We start from the raw sequence: 25,007 nt of genomic DNA, 5'->3' as shown, positions 1-25,007 counted from the left end.
AAGTGAGGAAATGACTCACAAAAGTCAAGATAAAGGTTACTTCTTGGGAGTTATGATTGAAAACACGGCAGTTTCTACGGTCTTGACAATGCTATACTTCTTACACTGGGTGGCAGATGTTTAAGTGTTTATTATTATTTAAACTGTATGTGTTTTATAAAAGCTAATGTATGTTTAATATATTTCACAATAAAACCAATAAAGGGGAAAAAGAATGAGTATAAGAATGAAATTAAGAAGAGAAGAATTTTTAAAAGTCTGGCTGGGAAGGCAAGAAAAAATGTAGGACAATAGCTAACAGGGGCACAGGGGGCCGATTAGACCTAGGTATGTTTAAATACCAATGAAAAGGTTCCAGGGGAGTTGGAGAGGTTGGAAATATGGAATGAGGAAATAATTTCTAGAAGAAGGTTTCTAAGAAGACCCATGGAGATAAGATTCAGAGAAAATGTGAAAAAAAGGATACTTCTTCCACGTTAACTTGAGGGAACAAAGAAAGAAGCAAGGACTTAATATGCCCACCTCCCTTCAACAAAGTGCAATTCCGCTGAAAGCCAGGTACTGTAGCACTTAGAACAGTGCTAATGGGCAGGGAAAAGAGGCAAGGACTGTGTCAGGCAACTTCACAAAGTATGCATTGATTCTCCGAGAAGAACACATAGTTAACACTTAACAAATACTCAAAAATCACCTATTAGCTAACTTCACAAATACTGAAATTACTTATTAGAAAAGTTCCCATTAAAGTATTACTCTTAAGGAGATAGACACACAAAAAAACCCTTCAAAAAGCCATCCTCCTGAAACTACTCCAAACAACTGAAAACAAGGGATTTCTTCCTAACTCATTTTATGAGGCCAGCATCATCCTGATACCAAAACCTGGCAGAGATACAACAAAAAAAGAAAACTTCAGGTCAATATCCATGATGAACATCAATGCAAAAATCCTCAATAAAATACTGGGCAAACCAAATCCAGCAGCACATCAAAAAGCTTATCCACCATGATCAAGTGGGCTTCATCCCTGGATGCAAGGCTGGTTCAACATACGTAAATCAATAAACATAATTCATCACATAAACAGAACTAAAGACAAAAACCACATGATTTTCTCAATACAGAAAAGGTCTTCAATAAAATTCAACATCCCTTCATGTTAAAAACTCTCAATAAACTAAGTATTGATGGAACAGACCTCAAAATAATAACCGCCATTTATGAAAAACCCACAGCCCATATCATACTGAATGAGCAAAAGCTGGAAGCATTCCCTTTGAAAACGGGCACAAGACAAGGATGCCCTCTCTCACCACTCCTATTCAACACAGCATTGGAAGTTCTGGCCAGGGCAATCAGGCAAGAGAAAAAAATAAAGCGTATTCAAACAGAAAGAGAGGAAGTCAAACTGTCTCTGTTTGCAGATGACATGATCCTATTTCTAGAAAACCCCATCGTCTCAGCCCAAAAACTTCTTAACCTAATAAGCAACTTCAGTAAACTCTCAGGATACAAAATCAATGTGCAAAAATCACAAGCATTCCTATACAGCAACAATAGACAAACTGACAGCCAAATCATGAATGAACTCCCATTTACAATTGCCACAAAAAGAATAAAATATCTAGGAAAACAGCTAACAAGGGAAGTGAAGGACCTCTTCGAGGAGAACTACAAACCACTGCCCAAGGAAATAAGAGAGGAAACAAACAAATGGTAAAACATTCCATGCTCATGAATAGGAAAAATCAATATCATGAAAATGGCCATACTGCCCAAAGTAATTTGTAGATTCAATACTATTCCCATTAAACTACCACTGACATTCTTCATAGAATTAGAAAAAAAAACTTTAAAATTCATATGAAACCAAAAAAGAGCCCATATAGCCAAGACAATCCTAAGTAAAAAGAACAAAACTGGAGGCATCACGCTACCCAACTTCAAACTATACTACAAGGCTACAGTAACCAAAACTTCATAGGACTGGTGTAAAAACAGATACATAGACCAAGGAAACAGAATAGAGAACTCAGAAATAAGACCGCACATCTACAACCATCTGATCTTCAACAAACCTGACAAAAACAAGCAATGGGGAGAGGATTCCCTACTTGATAAATGGTGCTGGGAAAACTGGCTAGCCTTGTGCAGAAAATTGAAACTGGACCCCTTCCTTACACCTTATACAAAAATTAACTCAAGATGGATTAAAGACTTAAGTGTAAAGCCCAAAACTTCAAAAACCCAAGAAGAAAACCTAGGCAATACCATTCAGGACATAGGCACAGGCAAAGATTTCATGATGAAAACATCAAAAGCAATTTCGACAAAAGCAAAAATTGACAAATGGAATCTAATTAAAGAGCTTCTGCGCAGCAAAAGAAACTATCATCAGAGTGAACAGACAACCTATAGAATGGGAGAAAATTTTTGCAATCTATCCACATAACAAAGGTCTGATATCCAGAATCTATAAGGAATGTAAACAGATTTATAGGAAAAAAACCAAACAACTCCATTAAAAAGTGGGCAAAGCACATGGACACTTCTCAAAAGACATTTATGCAGCAAAAAAACATGAAAAAAAGTTCAACATCTCTGATCATTAGAGAAATGCAAGCCAAAACCACAATGAGGTACCATCTCACACCAGTCAGAATGGCGATTATTAAAAGTCAACAAACAACAGATGCTGGCGAGGCTGTGGAGAAACAGGAACACTTTTACACTGTTGGTGGGAACGTAAATTAATTAAACCATTGTGGAAGACAGTGTGGCGATTTCTCAAAGACCTAGAACCAGAAACGCCATTTGATCCAGCAATGCCATTACTGGGTATATCCCCGAAGGAACATAAATCATTCTATTAAAAAGATACATGCACACATATGTTCATTGCAGCACTATTCACAATAGCAAAGACATGGAATCAACCCAAATGCCCATCAATGACAGACTAAAGAAATTGTGGTGCATATACACCATGGAATACTATGCAGCCATAAAAAGAAATGAGATCACATCCTTTGCAAGGACACAGATGGAGCTGGAAGCCGTTATCCGCACCAAACTAATACAGGAACAGAAAACCAAACACTGCATGTTCTCATTTACAAGTGGGAGCTGAACAATGAGAACACATGGACACAGGGAGGGGAACAACACACAGTTGGGCCTGTTAGGAGGCGGGGGAAGGGAGAGCATCAGGATAAATAGCTAATGCATATAGGGCTTAATACCTAGGTGATGGGTTGATAGGTGCAGCAAACCACCATGGCACATGTTTGCCTATGTAACAAACTTGCACATCCTGTACATGTACCCCAGAACTTAATTTAAATTTAATTTAAAAATAAAAAATAAAAAAAGCATCATTCTGTATCAGACAAATTCAAAATAGTATAATCTTAAAAGTCCAACTCATACTTTTTTAATATAAACTAAATATCTATATTGACATTTTTAAAAAGCTAATCTTTTGGTATCAATTCTTACTTTGATTATACAAAATAGGAAAAAATCAATTTCTACTTACTTAATTGAGTTTCTAAAGTGGTCTTCAGCTGGGTTTTTTACAGTGCAACTGTTCAGGAGCCATAAATCTGCATCGGATGCATTTTCTATTAAAAAAATGAACACAAAAAAGAAGTAAGTAGCACACTTAATCATTCAAAAATATCCAGTGGCACTGGGATTGCTGTGGTAGGGGAGAGAAAAACAGTGGAGTAAAATGAACAGGCAATTACAACACAGTAGAAAATTGCTAGAACATGGAAATATTTGTGAACAATAAATATAAAAATGTGTAATCTATGCTATATCTTTTCACTTAAAATGTAAGGATAAGCATTCTCTTCCTTTATTTTCAATGCCTGACAGTACTATCTAATAATTTCCACAAACTAAAGTGAAACTTGCCCTAATCTTACCTCTGAGTATCAAATCAATTTCACCTTTGTGGATTATGTGTTAAGCTTTTTCAGGCACAGAGTGTACACTGAATATTCTTCAGCTTGAGAAATTCTTAAAAACATAACTTGTCTGCCTTAAAAATTAATGATTTACCTCAAAGTGGGCCTTTTATTCCTATCACCATTTTGATTAAATATTGTTAGATACTATAATAAACTCACTGGCAATGCAACAAATAATCCAAATCCATCATATTTATTATATGAATTTTTAATACCTAAAGTTGCTACTATTCCACCTGACTCTTGCATACTTCAGTTGCCTGAAAGGATCTTATATATTAAAATAGGATTACCATAAAGAAAGGAAAACCAAAATTGAAAACTGCAGCACCTTCAACAGTATCTGTATAAGAACAGAAGCTAAGATCAAATGACATGAACTAAGAGAACATACAGATGTCTATGTGTAGATTCTCCACCTAGGAAGGAAGATTCAAATAAGAGCACTAGGTGGGAGGACTGGTAAGCACATCAGAGTTTCTGGTAACTTGGCACACACGCCAAAAAATTCTACCGGGCGCGGTGGCTCACTCCCATAATCCCAGCACTTTGGGAGGCTGTGGAGGGTGGATCATGAGGTCCGTAGTTCAAGACCAGCTGGGCCAAGATGATGAAACCCTGTCTCTACTGAAAATACAAAAATTAGCCGGGTGTGGTGGCGGGCATGCCTGTTCTCTCAGCTCTGAGCCAACCCACAATCACCCAGCAGAGGCCTTATTTATGAAATAACACAGAAAACAAACTCACTAAAAATGAAAAGTGAGAAGGAAAACTGTCTATGGCTATTTGCCAATAAATAATGGTGATTCCACATGGCTCACCCCCTTATGCACACATTGTTGGGCTTCTAAGATGCCATCAACTATGAGAAACACCATCAACTTTGCAAAAACTCTTCCAGAGGGGTAGAAGTTAAATGCAAGTTCTTATCAATTTTAAGATACATCCCAATTTCATACATTAATTTGGATAAGTGGAGGTGGAATAAATAATAAAATAAATGTACAAACACACTACCGCTTTTAGATGATCTGGTTATCAGAGCAAATACCTGCTAAGAGGTTAACACCTTCTGATCTTGCCTTAGAACATTCATGCCAGGTCCTCCAATGCCTTAGAAGGAGAAGCAATATTAGAGAAGGGCACTGAAGGAAAGAAGGGCCAGGCAGATGGACAAGAGTGGACCAGGGAAGGGAAAGGTAGGAAGAAGGCACCAACTTAGAGAGTGCCCAAGAAAGAACTCCACCTACTTCGAGATTTGAGCGTTAGAACCCCTTAGAGTGCTCATAACCTCTGATATGCAGCTGAAAACCATCTGCACATAAGCCAAATATTGCCAATGCCGAAGTTGGGATATCAGATCTATTTTGGAGAGCTGCAAACTTCAGGCTAGCCAGATGGAATCTAGATTTCAATATCTTATTATTTACAGTCTGTTGTTGTTGTTGTTGTTGTTGTTGTTGTTGTTGTTGTTGTTGTTGTTGTTTGAGACAAAGTCTCACTATGTCACCCAGGCTGGAGGGCAGTGGCATACAGTCTTTCTTTATTACAAACAGTACTGCAATGAGTAGCAATGTACACACGTCATTTTTATGTTTCCCAGATTACTTTTGGAATCGAGTCCAAAAAGGTGGGAATGTGGGGTCAGAGGATAAATTCTCATGAAATTCCATTACATACTGTAAAATTCTTCTCCACAAAGGTGTGCCACTTTGCACTCCCATGAGCAGGGCCTGTGAGTGCCCTTTACCTGCAGCCTTGACCCTGGAGTCTGCTATGAAAACTTTGGACTTCCGCCAATCTGGTGAAAAACAACACTGAGGGTGTAACACGCATTTTTCTTATTATGAGTGAGCTGGGCACCTTTTCACGCATAAGGGCCCCTCACAGTGTTTTTTTTTTTTTTTTCTGTTTTTCATCTTTTCATCTGTACCTATTTTTTGCCCATTTTTCTATCAGGCTAATAGTTATTTTCATCTCAAATTTTAATTTACTCATACACATACGCCACATAGGATATCAATCCTATCTATATCTATGATAGAAGTCACAATATTTTTTCCAGTTTGTCATTTTACTTTTTTATAGTTTCTTCATACTTTTTTATTTCTAAAATAGCAAATGTGTCACTCTTTTCTGTTATTGCTGATGGATTTTGAGTCATTATTAGAACATTTCCTCTATTCCCAAATTACTAAGTAATTCACCCATGTTTTCTTCTAATACACATATGGTTTTGCATTTATATCTTGGATCTATTAGGAATTTATCCTGATATACACTGATCTCGCATAATTTTAAAATGCAAAACAAAATGAGATCCTATATTCTCATATCAAAATAGAAAATATTAAGTGCGATACTATCCAGTGCAAGCAAAAGAATGGGAAAACTGGCAACCTCTCCCTCTGCTGATGGCAGGCTACGCTGATGAAACTCTTTGGAAGGCAAAGTAGAAAAAACTAGCAAATATATATGCACGTCAGAATTTCTCCTACATGTGCTTGTAGGATACTTACATCACATACCCATACACATGTGTACACACACGCACGCACACACACAAACATATATAAATAAGTAATTCTCATTGAAGATTATTGACAAGGCAAAAAACATAAAAAGCCTACATATCCACTATAAGGACACTGGTTAAATAAATTACGGGACTGCAGCTGAAATATCATGCCTGTTTAGAAAGCAACATAAATCTCTAAGTGCCAATTTGTAACAATCTCTGTGATATTATCAGAAGAAACAAAGCAAGGTGTAGAAGAATATGTCTAGTATCTACTTTGTGTTTTACAAAGGAAAAAGAAAAAAGGGAAATTCTGTTCTAAGCAAAGAAAATGGATAGAAGTATACATGAAAAACTGGTTTGCCCTTGAAAGCAAGATAAAGGTTCAGTGGGCTCCAATATTGTATTCATGTGCATCTTTTATATTCTTTCTCTTTTTTTTTAAACTTGCATGGATACTACTTTTATAATTTTTTAATGCTTAATCCTGAGAAGGGACACATGAATGTTTAATTTATATCTATCTGTACTGTTTGAATTGTTAAAAGCATGCATTGCCCTTTTTTCCCTTAAAAAACTTATCAACGCTTTTTAAATGTTTTTAAGTTTCCCTTTCCATACAGCTTGGAATCAATAGCTTCCTTTTATTTTAAGGTGAGAACATAAACTATTTTCCTGCTGTGATCCATCAGAAAAACAGTGACCTGATATACATTTTCCAAGGGACTTTTCCCTTGCCTGCTAAAAGCTTTTGGACTCACTGAACCAAGAATATAATAGTCACCAACAAGAGAAATAAACTATTGTTGTAATCGAAACACTTTACTTTCCAAACTATTTCTTTATATACAGAAAAATTATTTTTAAATCCAGGGTAATAAAAATCTGATTAGTAATAACGATAATAGCTAACATTATTGAGTACCTATTATATATCCAGCAATAAACTTGGCCTGTCACATTCATTTTTTCATGTAATCCTCCCATGTTGACCTTCATTTTTATTCCAATTTTATAGAGGAGGAACCTAAGGTCTAGAAAAGAAAAGTAACTTGCCTAGAATCACACAGTGAGAGGGTTGGCAGGGATTACAAACCCAGACAAACTGACTCCAGAGACTGTGAATTTAAGGAAATTATAATGGCTCATTAGTGGCTCTTTGCCTATTGATCAAAAAACAATGTAGACAATATCTAAAAACTAAAATAAGTAATATTACATGGCCTTGCAGTTGTCATTTCTAAGACTAATAATCGGGCTTCAAAAGCAGCCGTTCTGCTATTTTCAAAATTTCTAAGATCTTGAACATGTCATGTCTTGGCCTTTGGTAATGAGCAGGAGACATGGAAGCAAAGGGAGATTAATAATGAATGCAGGATTATTACCCTAAAGCACAGGCAGACTCTCACAACCACCAATCTGCCCTTCCCCCTGCAGGCTTCTGCATAATGGTGGCATTATAGAAGAGACAGCACGGTTCACATCAACACTATTCAGGAGAACAAACCTTTATCTTACACAACTGTTCCATTTGAAAATCAACCCAAGAAACAACACAAAACAATAAAAGGAGTCTATTCATGGATTTAAGTAAGGAGGGTATGGAGGCTGATACAAATAAAAATTCAGTAAGAACAAAACAAAGGGAGAAAACAGTTTGATTGTCTTGAACCCAAAAGCATGTTTTGAGAGTTTCTTTACCACAGAACTCTGGAAGACAAGTCAAGTGCAAACATTTTCAGTGTGCAGTACGTTTACCCATATCCAGACGGTTTATTTACATAATACAAATCATTGACTGCCTACTAAAAACTGAGAATAGAGTATGCTTTAATAAGAGAATTTGAAAGCACCCTTAAGGTACAACTTGAAAAATAACTTCTTAAAACCAATGAAAATGGTCAGCGCGGTGGCTCAAGCCTGTAATCCCAGCACTCTGGGAGGCCAAGGCGGGCGGATCACAAGGTCAGGAGTTCAAGACCAGCTTCACCAACATGGTGAAACCCCATCTCTACTAAAAATACAAAAATTAGTTGGGCGTGGTGGCACATGCCTGTAATCCCAGCTACTCGGGAGGCTGAGGCAGAAGAATCACTTGAACATGGGAGGCGGAGGTTGCAGTGAGCCGAGATTGCACCACGGCACGCCAGCCTGAGCGGCAGAGCGAGACTCCAACTCAAAAAACAAAAAGAAAACAAAATAAAAATTCTGGTCAATAGATTAATTTTTTTCTTTACATTTCATTTATTTTTCTTTATTTGGACTTACACAATGCTCAGCATGGAGTAACCATGTTTTCAAAATCTGTTTTCTAAAAGGAATAAAAGTGATTCATGATAAAGTATTCTCCTTTAGCCAGCTAGGGTTGGAGTACTGGGAGAACGAGCAGAAAAAGGGGGAAAAAGGAGGAAAGAGTAGAGGAGAAATGAAAGGAAGACATTGACAAAGAGTACCTATGCTCCCATTCTGAAATTCTCAAGAGTATGAACTGGTCCTTTGTATGGTGGTGGTGTCTGTAGAGTGAGTCTCTGACTAAAGGAAATAGAAGCTACTAGGGAGAAGCAGATATTCTCAGAGATTACATGTATAATGAGTTTGTTCTCTTAAAATAGCCCCCTGAGTGCTTCATAGAAATAAGATGAGGAAACCAAGGGTCAACTTGAAGTCTGTTCATTATATGAAAGACGATTTTTTCTTTTAAATGAAAAATAATAGCTGGCAAAGCTCTACCACTAACTATTGAAAATTAATTATGGCTATTACCCCACAGCTAAGTAGGCCTGGTCATAGTCAAATCAGGTACAAGACAGACATTGTACTTACCATGTAGAAAAGAACATTATTAATATTCCCCATCCTCATTCCAAATTAAATTGCTCTATCGATTTTGACATATAATTATTTCAGAAGTTACTGCATCTAGAGAATCCCTAGGCCGGGCGCGGTGGTTCACGCCTATAATCCTAGCACTTTAGGAGGCCGAGGCAGGCGGATCATGATGTCAGGAGATCGAGACCATCATGACCAACATGGTGAAACCCCATCTCTACTAAAAATACAAAAATTAGCTGGGCATGGTGGCACGTGTTTGTAATCCCAGATACTTGGGAGGAGAATCGCTTGAACCAGGGAGTTGGAGGTTGCAGTGAGCTGAGATCGCGCCACTGCACTCCAGCCTGGCGACAGAGTGAGACTCCGTCTCAAAAAAAAAAAAAAAAAAAAAAAAAGAATCTCTAATAAGACACTATTTCTGTAAGTTAAAAAAAGTTTTATAAACCAAGAGCCTATATAAACACCAAATGGACTTTCCAGGGCCCTTCATGATCCAGCCACCATGTCCCAATCCAAAACCACTGCTCACCAGGCCCATCTTACAAGCAATGTTACAGCCACAGTGAGCTGTCAGGCCCTTAGGCCTAACATACAAAACTCAAAAACTTAAAAGACCAAAGCTAATAGAAAAAAACGGGCAACAAATATGAACTGAGAGTTCATGAAAAAAATGAAACACATATGGTTCTTGAACATACAAAGAGATGTTCAACTTCATTCTTAACAAATGAAAACTAAAACTGCACTTTTTTAAAAAAAATACTATTTTTCACTTACCAGACTATCAAAAATCCAAAAGTTTGATAGCACACTATACTGATGTAACTGTGAGAAAACAGTACTCTTCATGCTTTGCTGGTGGGCATAGATACCAGATCGCCACTTAAGGAGGTAATATGACAGTATCTACTGAAATGGCAGGTGCATATTCTCAGACCTAGCAGTTCCTCTTTTAAGAAGTTAGTCTACTGCAAACATACAGGTATTATTCGTAATAGTAAAAAATGACTGGTTACAAATATTTTAATACCTTCAGAACAAATATTCCTATAAACAAATGAATAACCTCTAAGTTCCAATGCAGAAAGATCTCCAGGTCATATTATTCAGAGAAAAAAAATAAGACAATAAAAATATATACAGTAGGCTATCCCTAGGGATAAGAAGGGGAAAATCTAGAATATATAATCACATTCGCCGGTATTTACATAAAATTTTTTTGGATGTATACCAGAAACACATAGCAGTGGCTACATGCTGGGGCTGGGAGAAGGGAGTAAAAAAGAGTTAATGGGAAAGAAGAGGAAATCTTTTCCTTGTATGACTTCTATTTTCATTTAGAAACTATTCTAAAAATTAAATATTTTTAAAGTAAAAGGCAATCATAAAAACTGTAGCTTTTCTTAATACATCTTCCTGCTATCTCCTCATTTCTTTTTTGTTGTTGTTGAGACAGAGTTTCGCTCTGTTGCCCAGGCTGGAGTGCAGTGGCACAATCTTGGCTCACTGCAACCTCTGCCTCCCAGGTTCAAGCGATTCTCCTGCCTCAGCCTCCCGAGTAGGTGGGACTACAGGCACCCGCCACCACACCCAGCTAATTTTTGTATTTTTAGTTGAGGTGGGGTTTCACCATATTGGCCAGGCTGGTCTTGAACTCCTGACCTCAAGTGATCCTCCCGCCTCGGCCTCCCAGAGTGCTGAGATTACAGGCGTGAGCCGCTGTGCCTGGCCTTCCTCATTTGTTTACTCCCCCTTCATTATCAAACATCTCGAAAGAACTCTCTCTATGCACGAGCTATACTCTGTCACCTCACATTCACTCATCTACCACTTCATTTTGGTGAAGACCCTCAACTACCCACCATGTCCCTAAAACTGCTTTCATCAAGGTAACTGACACCATAAACATTTGGCAGAATGCACAAAGCAGTGAAACGGTCCTTTCTTTTTTCCTTTTTCTTTTTTTTTTTTTTTTTGAGACGGAGTCTCACTCTGTCACCCAGGCTGGAGTGCAGTGGTGCGATTTCCACTCACTGCAACTTCTGCTTCCCGGGTTCAAGCAATTCTCCAGTCTCAGCCTCCCGAGTAGCTGGGATTACAGGCATACACCACCATACCTGGCTAATTTTTGTATTTTTAGTAGAGACAGGGTTTCACCATGTTGGCCAGGCTGGTCTCGAACTCCTGACCTCAGATGATCCACCCGCCTCAGCCTCCCAAAGTGTGGGATTACAGGCATGGGCCACTTCACCCCGCCAACAATCCTTTCTTTATGTTATCAACAGCATCACTCTCCCTGGCCTTTCTACTTTATCCATCTCCCTCCCCGATCCCACCTCTCAGGACTCGGAGTTTCAGAGGACCTAGATTTGGATTCCCTTCTCTTCTGTGTACTAGATGATCCCATCCATCCCTCCCATGGTTTGAAATACTACCATTTGGCTGAGATGATAGCCAAATTTATACCTCTAGTTCACACACGCATCTGAGCTCACTATCCAACTCACCTAAGAACATCACTGGAATGCATCACAGAAATACTAAACTTGACACAAATAATTTCCAAAATTGAACTCCCAAATTTTCACCCTGTATTCATCAGGTTCTAGTTAGGAAAAAAGAAACCACTCTAAGCATTAAAACAGATACAAATTAACAGAGAAATGTGGTTACACGGCAATAGAAGATCCAAGACTCCAAACAGGAAATGGGAAGGAACGCCAAAATGAACAACAGCAGTGATGGGGCTCAGAGCACACTACCCCAAAATATACCACCTCGACATAGTGAGTATTTTAAACGGAAGAGATCTGAAAAATAGCAGAAGCAGGAAGGTCTCTCTGACCTTGTCTCTCTTGTCTCCCCTGAAACAAGTCATAAAACCTAGAAGAAAATTTTTGACCTTCCCCTGAAGCAGGTTATAAGACCCTCATCTGAGACATGCCCTCCCTATACCCAGAGGAAAGGAACATCCTTATCTCTGAAGACGAGGGGACACAGAAGAATCTGGCAAAATCAGGTCCTACTATGTTTCCCCCAGTTTATTACCATTAGATCACACTCTTTTACCCTACCATATTTCTCCATGGCTCTCCACTCTTCTTCAAACCTACTATAAAAAATACTAAAGTTTAACTGTTTCTTTGGGTCTTCATTTCCTTGTGAAAGTTCCCATGTCACATAAAACTTAAATAAATTTGAATGTTTTTCTTCTGTTAATCTGTCTTTGGCAATTTGATTTTCAGACTCAGCCAAAGACCTTAAGAGGACAGAGGAAAATCTTTCCTCCCTTTTCCCAGCAGGAAGCTACTACCAGCCTAAGGGCTGGGGAGACCCACTAGAAGAGGTGGTACAGGTTGAGTATCCCTAATCCAAAACTCTGAAATCCAAAATGCTCCAAAATCTGAAACTTTTTGAGTAACCACAGGATGCTCAAAGGCAATTCAACATTTTGGATCTTCGGATTAGGGACACTCAACCAGTAAGTGTATAATGCAAATATTCCAAAATCTGGGAAAAAAAATCCAAAATCAAAAACACTTCTGGTCCTAAGCATTTGAATAAAAAACACTCAACCTGTATTATAAGAGCCCAATAGCTGGGATCATTTGACAGGGGCTAGAATAGCAGGAGTTGCCCTTTGGGACCAGGGACTACAAAGGAAGGAAGGAGCTCCCTGACAGCTGAAGCCACAGGAATGAAACTGCCACTTCCTGGGACACTACTGGGAGTAAAAAGGGAGGGAGAAAAATACCCTACCTTCTCCCTACTCCTACCCTCCAGTCTTCCATCAGCGCCTCCAATTGTCCAGATCTACTCACAAAAGCCGAATGGTAAGGATACCTATGAAATGCAATACAAAACAGGACTGAGAGGGTCAGAGAATTGGATTTGAGACCTAATAAGCAAATGACTAAACCTCACTTCTTCCAGTGTTCTACAGTTCCATAAATGGCACATCTCCCCAAATGGTGAAACCAGAACCCTAGGAATCATCCTTTTTTTCTTTTTTCTTTTTTTTTTTTTTTTTGAGACGGGGTTTTGCTCTTGTTGCCCATACTGGAGTACAGTGGTGCAATCTTGGCTCACTGCAACCTCTACCTCCCAGGTTCAAGCAATTCTCCTGCCTCAGCCTCCCAAGTAGCTGGGATAACAGGCATGAGCCACCATACCTGGCTAATTTTGTATTTTTAGTAGAGACGGGGTTTCACCATGTTGGTCAGGCTGGTCTCAAACTCCTGACCTCAGGTGATCCTCCTGCCTCATCCTCCCAAAGTGCTGGGATTACAGGCATGAGCCACCACACCTGGCTGGAATCATGTTTAATCATTCCTTTCCCCTCACCATCTTCCATGGCAAATCCAACAATTCCCAATGTATTTTATCTCCAAAATAATGTGAAATACATCTGCTACTTATCACTACTACCACTACCACTCATGTATAAGCCATCATGTCACACCTGGACCACTGCAATAATCTCCTTTCTCCCTGTGGTTTCCATTAAGGCAATTCAGGGAACTAGCAACAAACTAGAAAGCAAGAGTTTGTTTTAATAGTCATAGATAATCTGTACATATGCATAATTGAAAACTGGGTCAATAAGATACATACTATTTGCAGCTAGTTAAACATTTATTTTGATGAAAAAGAAAATAAGTCGTTATTGAGAATTTACTACACATAATAAAGTTGTTCAAAAAATTCAATTGTATCCATAAATTTGTATGTCCCCCAAAAATCTCCTTCCTTATTCAAATATTTGAGAAGTGATACACTGAAAATAGTTCTATTTAGTAAAGGAGCAGGCCCTAACCAAGAGAAAACCACTCACTAGCAAACTGCCAAAACATCTGCTTTCCATTCAGATTATACACAACCCTTAGTTGTTTGGCACAAATCAATAACACAAGTCATCTGCTCAGAATGGTACATTTCCAGGATCAGCACCAATTCTAGAGTATAGAATTTTAAAGAGACATCTTAAAAGAGATCTTTAGATTAATCTGCAGAATACTATCTCCAATATAAGAACCACTTCTAGATTTTGACCTAGCAAACTTACTTGGTCAAAACAACTACCAATTTCATAATTAAAAAGAAAATACTATCACAACTCAATAACAAAAAGACAAATAATCCAATTTTAAAATGGGCAAGAGATCTGAATAGACATTTCTCCAAAGGCATATAAATAGCCAACAATCACATGAAAAGAGGCTCAACATCACTAGCCATTGGGGAAATACAAATTAAAACCACAATGAGATAGCACTTCACATCTACTAGGATGGCTATACTTTTTTAAAAGTAGTAACTGTTGGCAAGGACGTGAACTGGAACCCTCATATGCTCCTAATCAAAATGTAAAATGGTTTGGCTGCTTTGGAAAATAATCTGGCAATTCCTCAAATTGTTAAACAGAGAGTTAACATATAATCTAGCAATTCCTCTCCTAAGTATATACCCCAGAAAAATGAAAACGTGTTCACATAAAAACTTGTACATCAATGTTCATAGCAGCATTATTCCTAATAGCCAAAAAGCAGAAACAACCCAATGTCCATCAAGTGATAAATGGATAAATAAAATGTGGTATATTTATGCAATGGAATATTATTCAGCAATCAAAAGAAATGAAGTGCTGATACACATAACATAGGCGAATCTTGAAAACATTATGTAAGTGAAAGAGGTCAGGCACAAAAGAACATAGGTTGTCTGATTCTACCTCAAAGGCATGTCCAGAAGAGACAAATCCATAGCACAGAAAGTAGACTGGTGATTGCCTAGGGCTGAGAGGGATAGGAGGACTGAGGGGGCTCAGCTAAAGGATGTGGAGTGTCTTTGTGTGGTATTGAAAATGTTTTAAATTGACTCTGAAAACTGTGTATTTCAAATGAGTGAATTTCATGGCATAGGAATTATTATCTCAATAAAGCTGTTAAAAAACAAAAACAAAAACAAAAACCTAGAGGTAAGCTGGAGCCACACCATCACCACTGTTCTCATTTCTGTGCCCACTGCCTAAATGTATCTTCCACCTGTCTGCCCTAACCAACTCCTGCTACTCATCTTTCATAGAGCAGTGTACACGTCACCTCCCCCAGGAAGCTTTCTCTACTCTCTTCAAAAAGGAAGGCACTGCTTCCTATGTGCCCACAGATGGGCCCGTGGTACATCCTGGCAACGATTCAAAAATAAATAGTCCCTCGATGAACTAAGCAATCTTTAAGTCTTCAGAGCCAAACTCAGGAGACAGAAGAGACTATGCTATTATTATTGAAGAATGAATAATAAAAGAATAAATACATGAATGAACAAACAAGCGAGACCAAGAAAGCAGAAAGGTAACTTAATGAGTAGGCATCATGACCGAGGTAGGAGAAAAACAGACTAGTTGTCAGCAATCAAAAATTAACACTAAACAAACACTCTCAGCAGAAGCTGGGGTTAAGCTCTGACAGAGAGTCTGGTATTTCTTGGAAGGGATCTTCTTGTTCTAACAGAAACATGGATAGCAATCTTTCATTCTCTGAAGCAAAGATGGTCTCCAACTTACAATGATTCGACTTATAATTTTTCAACCTTACAATGGTGCAAAAGTAATATACATTCAGTAGAGCCCATGTGTCAAATTTTGAATTTTGATCTTTTTCAGGCCAGTGATATGCACTACAACGCTCTCTCGAGATGCTGGGCAATGAACCACTGCTCCCAGTCAGCCACACGATCAAGAAGGTAAACAACTAATAATCTACAGTGGACTGTTTTGCCAGATGATTTTGCCCAATTATAGGCTAATTTAAGTGTACAAGCACATTTAAGAGAGGATAGGCTAAGCTATGATGTTCAGTAGGTTGGGTGTATTAAGCACATTTCCAACATATGAATTTTCACTTTGCCAGGATGTAACCCCACCCTAAGTCAAGGGGCATCCGTGTTACACACCAATTTTAAAAATACACTTACTAAAATATCATTAAAATGTTTTCATTTAACAGATGTGATGAATGAACACATACAGTATAATTATAGACATGCAAAAGAAAAAATAAAAGAAAATGCACCAAAATGTTTACAGTTGCTATATTTAGATACTGGAATTCATGCTATACAGAACAGGTCCTTTCAGATTCTAGATGCTTCCAGGCATGAGTTTGGGCCTAACATGGTAAGTCTTCTTCCCCAAGCCTGAACCCTACCATCTAGAGGTTTTTACAGGTCTCTGGAGACATGTCCTGTAACATCTGACTGGTTCATCCGGAAGGGCTGACTCAGAGAACTGACTTAGGCCCCATGGTCTTTTTCATCCAATTATTCAGCAGAGGACCAGTCTGGGACCTGGCAAGCTGAGGTTCTAACATTTGCCTTGAAGAAGGCTATTTTAAGAGTTCAGAGATTAGATTTAAAGGAATACACCATTAATTATGGGGAAATAGATGCTCAAGTGGAGAAGAGATGGTTGCAAAAATAAAAGAACTTACTGACTGACTAGACATGGGAGATGTCAGAGGGAAGAGTTAAAAGTTTCCAATCTACAAGGCTAATACAAAGAGTGACACCAGTAACATAAATGGAAGCTCTAGGGAGGAGCAGGTCAGGGGAGAAGAGTGTAACTTGAGCATTAGACATGTTCACTTTGAGATCCCTAACCAGTGATATATGCAAGCAGAACTGTGCCACAAGCAATTGTAGATGCATGAAAGAACTCATGTTAAGGCCAATGAAGCTGATGTCACCAAAGATGACAGAAAACAGGCACTGGGGGAGGGAGGACAGTTGTACACCAGAGGTAAAAATCATCTAGAAGGTGGCAGTATGTCACAGAGGCATAAGAGGTGGGCAGAACTTCAAAAGAGGAGTGTTTACCTGGTTGAGTAATAGTGACAACACAATGGACTTCAAGTGGCAGCAAAAACAAAACCATGCCGACCTTTTATCTGCCTTATGACTCAGAGGGAATTTGCCTACAAATCACAAGTGCAATTAAAATGCTTGACTTAATTTCCTATACATTTCAATTTTGACTAGGTAATAAATTAGAACTAAATAACCACATTTGCATAGCATTTTCCCACTTGCAAAGCATTTTCAAATGCATTATCTCATCTGAGCTCCCCAACAACCCCATGACCTAAGTATTTATAACCCCCATCTTATGGATGCGGAAACAGAAATAGAAAGAGATGTTGTGACTTGCAAAGAGGTGTCTTAAGCTGGAAACCAGAAGGCAGTGCCAGGATGGATCTTTGGCTCTACAGGCTGAACTGAAGCAAGCTGATTCTATGCTAGCTATTTGCCATCTGACATTAGGTACTGTGATATGGGATGTCTTCACTCCCATATTCAGGGATTATTTCTTTGAAAATATCCAAAATCATCAGGCTTTGCACATTTATTCAAAGGATTATAGCCACCTGGTTTTTTCTAAGAAAATAATTTTACATTTCAAATGTTATAAATTATCTCTAACCACTCTTCATGAAAAGATAGAAAAAAAAAGAGGTGAAAAAGCAAACAACAGGGGGCTGATTAAGAATATCAAGAGGGACTGCAGTTCCTTTTACCTCCCTACCTTCTAGACAAATTCAGCATAAAGACAATAGGTGGGACTGATAAAAGCAGGTGGCTGAGCTGGGGGAAGGCAGAGAGCAGCCTTAGGAAACGTGATCAGAGCCCATCCAAGGGGAAGAGGGTGTCAGGGCACACACAGGATGAGGAAGGCCTCTGTATGGGAGGGTGAATCAATATGGGCTATCAATGCCAGAGACACAAGGAGGGCTGGGCTGGCCACAAAGAGGGGCAGTTTGGCATAAGGTATCAAAGTCTGAGCAGGGACGTGGCGTGGTGGCTCACACCTGTAATCCCAGCACTTTGGGAGGCCGAGGCAGGCGGATCACTTGAGGTCAGGAGTTTGAGACCAGCATGGCCAACATGGTGAAACTCTATCTAAAAATACAAATCTCTACCTAAAAATACAAAAATTAGCCAGGTGTGGTGGTGGGTGCCCACAGTCCCAGCTACTAAGGAAGCTGAGAGAAGAGAATCACTTGAACCCAGGAGGCAGAGGCTGCAGTGATCCAAGATCGTGCCACTGCACTCCAGCCTGGCAACAGGGCAAGACTCTATCTCAAAAATAAAAAATAAAAAAGTCCGAGCAGGGTGAGAGCATCCACCAAGACAGGCAGCCCAGCACAGGGTCTCAGAGCCCAAGAAGAACATGGGGCATCTCTACAGGGGGCAACCAGCACAGGGTGACAGAGCTGCGGCACAATGGGATGGGCATCTGCATGACAAGGCAGCCTGGTCTGGGGTGTCAAAGACCAGGAGGTGAAAAGGGCATCCGTATTGGGCAGGAGAGCAGAAATGGAGTGAGGGAGGTATCACTCCCAGGCAGCACGATGGCCTGTGCAGGTTCAGAAGAGCCTCTTTGCTGGGTGTTAGAACCAGAAAGGGTGAAAAGGGCATTCCTATAGAGGGACAGCAAGGTGCAGAGCACAGGAATTCAAGAGGGGTGAAAGTTTGAAGAGGAAGGGGAAATTTACATAGCCTCAAAGAACCTCCTCACAAAATACATTTAACTGCGAAGAGGAAAAAATAACCTTACAGTGGAGAAACCTGGCAGACACCACCTTAATCAACTGATCAAAGTTAACATCACCAATAATAGGACAAATCAAAGTCAGGTGTTACTTGATAAGATGCACTGAGAGAGAAAAAAAGCATCATTTCTGAAGATCTTCCTGCCAAAGATGTATAACTTGAACCTACTCATGAGAAAACATCAGAGAAAGCCAAATCAAGGGACAATCACTCAAGTAACTGGCCTGTACTCTTCAAAAAATGTCAAAGATATAAAGGCAAGTAAAGAGAGAGAAACTAGTCCAGATTAAAGAAATCTTAAAGAGACATTTCAAAGGGAATCCTTTCTTTTGCCATAAAGGACATTAAGGGAATAAGATGAATGAAGTCTGAGGATTAGGTGGTGGTAATGCCTAAGTGTTATTTCCCTGTTGCTGATGGCTTTGTCGTAGTTGCGTAGGAGAATGATTTTATAGGAAACACACAATAAAGTACTTGGGGATGATGGGGCATCAAGTAAACAGCTCACTATCAAATGACTCAGAAGGCAAAAAACAACAAAAAAAAGGGTTTTGTACTATTCTTAACATTTCTGTAATTTTTTCTTCTTTTTGGTTTTATTTTGAAATGAAGACTAAAGAGGCAGGCTGCTCTGCAATATAAGAATATATAGCTGTCACTGGAAAATTGCAAGAGCATGGAAGGCACTATAAAACATACAACATGACTCTTTAACCACATGAAGTATTTTTTTTTCCCTGATAGTAAAATAAGGGTTGGTTTTATGGGAACAATATCAGTGGCAGAACCAACAAAGATACTGACAAAGTATGCTTTTTAAAAATGTTTATGTTAAAGGAACATCTATTTTAAAAGCCAAAATAAGAAAGAATAGTCACATGTAATTATGTTAATAAATCTTTCCCTAAATAGAGAAATACATGAAGTTGATTCAGAGCCAGTTAATGTCTTTGGTGCCTTAAGTATTGTATGCCTGAGACAACAGTGAGACTTTATCATTCTAATTCACATACTACTCTATTTCCAGCTAAAAAAGAATAATCCAGTCTCCCTTCATAGTATTTTTAATATCTACAAAGTATCCAACACCTATTCAAGGTAAAAACACTCAAAAAAACTAGAACTAGACAAGATTTACCTCAAACACATAAAGAGCATCTACCAAAAAATCCCAGAGGTAACATCAGACTTACTTATTGAAAGACAAATTCTTTCTCCCTAAGATTAGGAACAAGGTAGGGATGACCACCCTCACCACTCATACTCAACATAGTACAAGAAATTATAGCCAGGAAAATGAAGCAAGAAAAGGAAATAAAATGCATATATATTGGAAATGAACAAATAAAACTGTCTCTTTTCACAGATAATATGATTGTCTATCTAGAAAATCCCAAGGAATTTACAACAACAACAACAAAAAACTCCTAGAATAAAATGACTTCTGCAAGGTCACAGAATTTAAGATTGACAAACAAAAATCATGGCCTTTGTATACTAACAGCAAATGAAACAAATTTTAAAAGGCAAATGCCATTCCAATTATACTTCTTTGCGCCAAAGAAAATGAAATACTTAGGTGTATAGCTAACAAAACATACACAGGATCTACATGCTAAAAATTATAAAACTGTGTTGAAAAAAATTAAAGTCTCTCCAAATTATCAGAGGAACTTATCAGATTCATGGATTGGAAGACTCAACATAGTAAAGATATCAATTCTTCTCAAATTGATGTATAACTTTAACATAATTCCTATCAAAAATCCTAGCAAGGTTCTCGGTAGGCATAAACAAACTTATTCTAAAATTTATATGGAAAGGGGAAGTCCTTAAAATAGCCAAAACAATTTGGAAAAGAATAATGTGGAAGGAACTGGTCTACCTGACTTATTATACAGCTACACCAATCAATACTTTCTGGTCAGATGTGACCAAGGGAAACCTCCCAGGGATCATAAATAAGTACAGCAGATTGTTTAAGGAATTTCGCTCACTGACACAACAGGAAATCTTCAATATTCTTATCCTACAGAGTATGGTATATTTGTGGACCAATGACTATTTTGAGTTTCTAATTCTCCCCTTTTCTAAAGGAAAAGATTTATTTGAGTTATCTCATTCCTTTATCTAGTAGTTTTTGATGTGCTGGAAGTATATATTTGTCTTCTTAGTTCTAGGTCACCAGAGGACAACAAGCTACAACTAGACCTGATGGAGAAAACTATGTATCAAGCAGACATTCTGGACTTTGAAGTAGATGCAAGTATGTATAAGAACAGGTATCATCTCCCTGGGAGAGATGGTGACTGAATTCTCTATAAAATGTATTCATAAGAAGGATATATTCAGATTTTGGCTAGCCAAAGAGGTAGATTTTGCAGCAAACCCAGAATGTATTTCCAAACTCCTTCTCCCTTCCCCATCTACATTAGAGGCTAGAAAAGCCAACTCCCTTTCACAGCCTTCCTTCCAGATAGAGGTGGCCATGTGAAACAGTCTGGCCATAAGACTTAAGGGGAAGACTGTTGCACTACACAGCTTCCAGGAAGGCTTTTGGTTCCCTGGTAAAACAGAGATGCTGTTGTTGATCCATGCCCTTTCCTGGTGCTTCAAACAGAAAGGTGATGCCTACAGCAGAAGCATCCATCTTGCAACAAGGAAGGAAAGGCCAAGAAAATTACAGAACAATAGCCCTTCCATTACAGAGCAGCTAAGTCAATGTTGGCAGATATCTACCCTCAAAATGTAAAAATGAATCCTCATTAGTTTAAGTCACTATCGACTGGGTGTTCTGTTACATACAATGAAAAGTATCTCTATATCATCTAGTAATAAGTTTTAAAATATTATTAATGGTGATTTACTATTACACTAATACTAACAACAAATAACTAACATTTCTGGAGCCTTTTAGTACTTTCATAACATACATTCATGACATTACATGTTACATATTCTCATGTATTACTTCACTTAGCCTCTCTGGATCTCATTTCCTTTCTCTCATTCAACATGTATTTTTGAGCACCTACTATGTGCTGGGAAAACAGAGGAGGATCAAGGTTTTAGTGAAGGTCTCTGCTTCCATCTAGCCAACTTTCTAGCAGGAAGCTTATTTGCAAAATGAGACAGATGAGGGATGATGTCTCCTAACACCAATATTTATGAGGCAATGAAGGTAAGTTCTGCATATAACAGAGGCACTGGAAAACAAGAAGCTATAAAGGAAGAGGGCTTCTGAGCAATGAGACTAACTCTAACTCAGTGACTCAAGGAAGAAAAAAATGTAACAAAAGTGAACTTAGAAGTAAAATAATTACAAAATAAAAGAAGTAGGGGAAAGTGAACTTATTCACATCCGTGGGTCCCTCCACCACCCACCAAAAGTAACTCCAGAGAAGAAAACATAGATCCTAGTTAGAATTTAATGGCTGGGGATGGGGGGATCACAAGAAAGGCAGATCTTGCAGACAGCATTATTGTTTTAAGCCTAAGCTAGTAAGAAAGAGTAATAAGTTAAAATTGGTCAAAGGGGTGCAGAGTTTCCCAATTACAATCTTACAAAATCTGGCCATTTTTTTTCACATAACAGTCTACATTTTCTTCTAAGATGATAATCTATAATCTTTACTACAGCAAAATCTGTTTTATGTTGAGCTCTACCCAAAAGCAATTCATTGACTGTCAATGCCTTATTTCCACCTAACCCAATAGGGAAAATGGATCTAAATATTACAAATCACAGAAGAGGATTAAAGTACACAGAACACATTTGAGCCAAATACTCTAAATGCTTATTAAACTGTCCCATATAGCATATGTTGACTTTTTAAATACTACCTATATAGTTTGACTCATCAGAAAGCACTGATTTTCAGGGATTTGTCATAAGTTAAAGAGATATTCAGAACTTTTCAATTCATTTAGTGAATTCCACATACCGCCCAGGCGATAACTATGAGAGCCACACAAGACTAACACACACCATTGAAATTCTTCTTCAACTAACCAACGCCAAAAATGCAAAATGGATGCGTATTGACTAAACTATTTGAAGTCACCAATACATTTTTCTCTAATGGCTTTTTTATATTTGATAGATAAGAGCACCCAGGTAAAAAATTTAAGAGTTTTATAATATACTCAAAAGAAGTTTGCTGAAGTGGAATAGAATATGTAAGAATAGAGTTACAAAAACAGATACCAGCCTCATCTATGGAATACTCTTAGAAAGAGCTATACCTTCTCCAATAGAGTAATTTTTCCTGGAAATTAACTTTCTGTAACATCTTAACCCAGAATTCTTCAGAGTTTTATCTTACTGCAACCAGAGCAAAGACAAATATTGTCTTTTTGAATTATATGTGCTAGGTATTCTGGGAAATCACATTAGGACTCAGAAAACAGATGAAGAGAGGAGGTGAGTATATTTCCTAAACCACAATCATATGACCTGTGCCAAAAAGCATAAAAGCCTTACAGACAGAATTTTGTTGCATTATTACCAAGAGGGTATTTCTATTCTATGGCCTACCCTAATTCCAGTTGTTGATGTGAATATAGTAAACTCAAACAAACAAAAATTTGGCCTCTATATACTCTGCAGGCATTTGTTCTTATACAAAATTAAATACAGAAGCTTATGTAAAAAATTGAGTAGCATGCCATCTACATGGAATTTGAAATGCTTCTCAATGTTCATGTCACAGTTTTTTTTTCCCACTACTCTCATCAATTGTAAAAATGGGTGGTTTTAAATTAATTCTACCATCGGATCTAATCGGTGAGATCATACCAAGTCATATGAGTTTGTGTGGCTCATGGTGGTAGCAAGTTGTTAAGAACATTAAGGTGAAGAGAAGCAGAGACCCAATTACATCAAAAGCAGGACCTTCACATGTATATAAAATGGTGCAGCAGCTATACACTTATTATCTGCCTGGCCTGCCCTCAAGTCAGAAGCAAAGATACAAGAAGCATCCTCAGGAGAGAAAAAAAGACTTAGCAAAAAAAGGTGGAAAAAACTTAAAAATCGAATGCTTTTCCTTAACTAATGATGGGGAATGGTATGGCTAATGATGAACAGTATGGTGGTGGCTGTCTACATGGGTCTCAGTTCTAAATAGTATTTCTCAAGTGTTTTAAAAAAAAGAAAAAGGTATCTACCAAGAGCTGACTACCTATCTCTGTTTATACTTCCTCATCCTTGTAGTCACTCCAAACCACCAAATGTCTGCTCATAAATTTTGAAAACAAACTGCTTGAATTAAGCAGTAAACTCTCCCAAACTGCACAAGATCTAATACCAAGAAAAGAACTCTACAATAAGCCTCATGTCAAAGGTTATCAGTCCTTCAAAGAAAACACATAAATAATAAACCCATATTCCTTTAAAAAAATATAACCATAGCTATCATTTATTGAGCATATTCTCTGTGCCAGGATCAAAGAGATTTACATGCATAAATTCACTCAATCTTTATAAGGATTCTACAAGGCAAGTACATGATTAGCCCCACTTTACAGATGAAGAACCTGGGCTTAAGTAAGCCAAGGCCAAACATTACAAATAGTGGAACACTGATTTGAACTTAGCAGTCTGGCTCCAGACTCTGCAACTTTAATCACCAGTGCTATTAAAAGCACATCAAAATAGACTGATAACAAAATAAAGGTCTACTGCATACTGCTATTTTTCTTTATTTCAGAAACCATGACTTAGGAACCAACAAATATTCCCCTATTAAATAACTACCCTCCAACTTTGATTCACTTTGTAAAACATATACAGCAAGCATTTGCACTGCATAAATATTTTTAAAATCACTATACCTCTTCTGTAAACTATAGCAATAAGATTTTAACAAGATTTGAACATAACATAGCAATTTCTTTTCCTCACTGATTTTGGGAAAGTGTATTGTAAAGGATCACATTTTAAATCCCTTAAAACACTGAATCACTTAAGTGCTACAAAATAAGTCTAAGCTGACAAACTATGTTATATAATAATGTCATATCCTATTCCAAATATCCAAAATGAATCATTGCATAAACTTAATAGTTTACTT

General features: G+C 38.0%; 1 protein-coding gene across 2 annotated transcripts in view; it reads right to left on the bottom strand.

Moving 5' to 3' along the window:
- CDKAL1 (CDKAL1 threonylcarbamoyladenosine tRNA methylthiotransferase) overlaps positions 1-25,007 on the bottom strand; it is a 695,935-nt gene that overhangs the window by 584,667 nt on the left and 86,261 nt on the right. For both annotated transcript variants that reach the window (XM_019030135.2, XM_055391283.2), the window contains exon 5: positions 3,539-3,623. In XM_019030135.2, coding sequence (XP_018885680.1) covers positions 3,539-3,623 — 85 coding nt within the window. The remainder of the gene's footprint in view (positions 1-3,538; positions 3,624-25,007) is intronic.

The sequence above is a fragment of the Gorilla gorilla genome, chromosome 5 (genome assembly GCF_029281585.2).
Source record: "Gorilla gorilla gorilla isolate KB3781 chromosome 5, NHGRI_mGorGor1-v2.1_pri, whole genome shotgun sequence".
NCBI classification, from domain to species: Eukaryota; Metazoa; Chordata; class Mammalia; order Primates; family Hominidae; genus Gorilla; species Gorilla gorilla.
The sequence above is the reverse complement of the archived record's forward strand: the minus strand, read 5'-3'. Positions and strand labels throughout refer to the sequence as shown.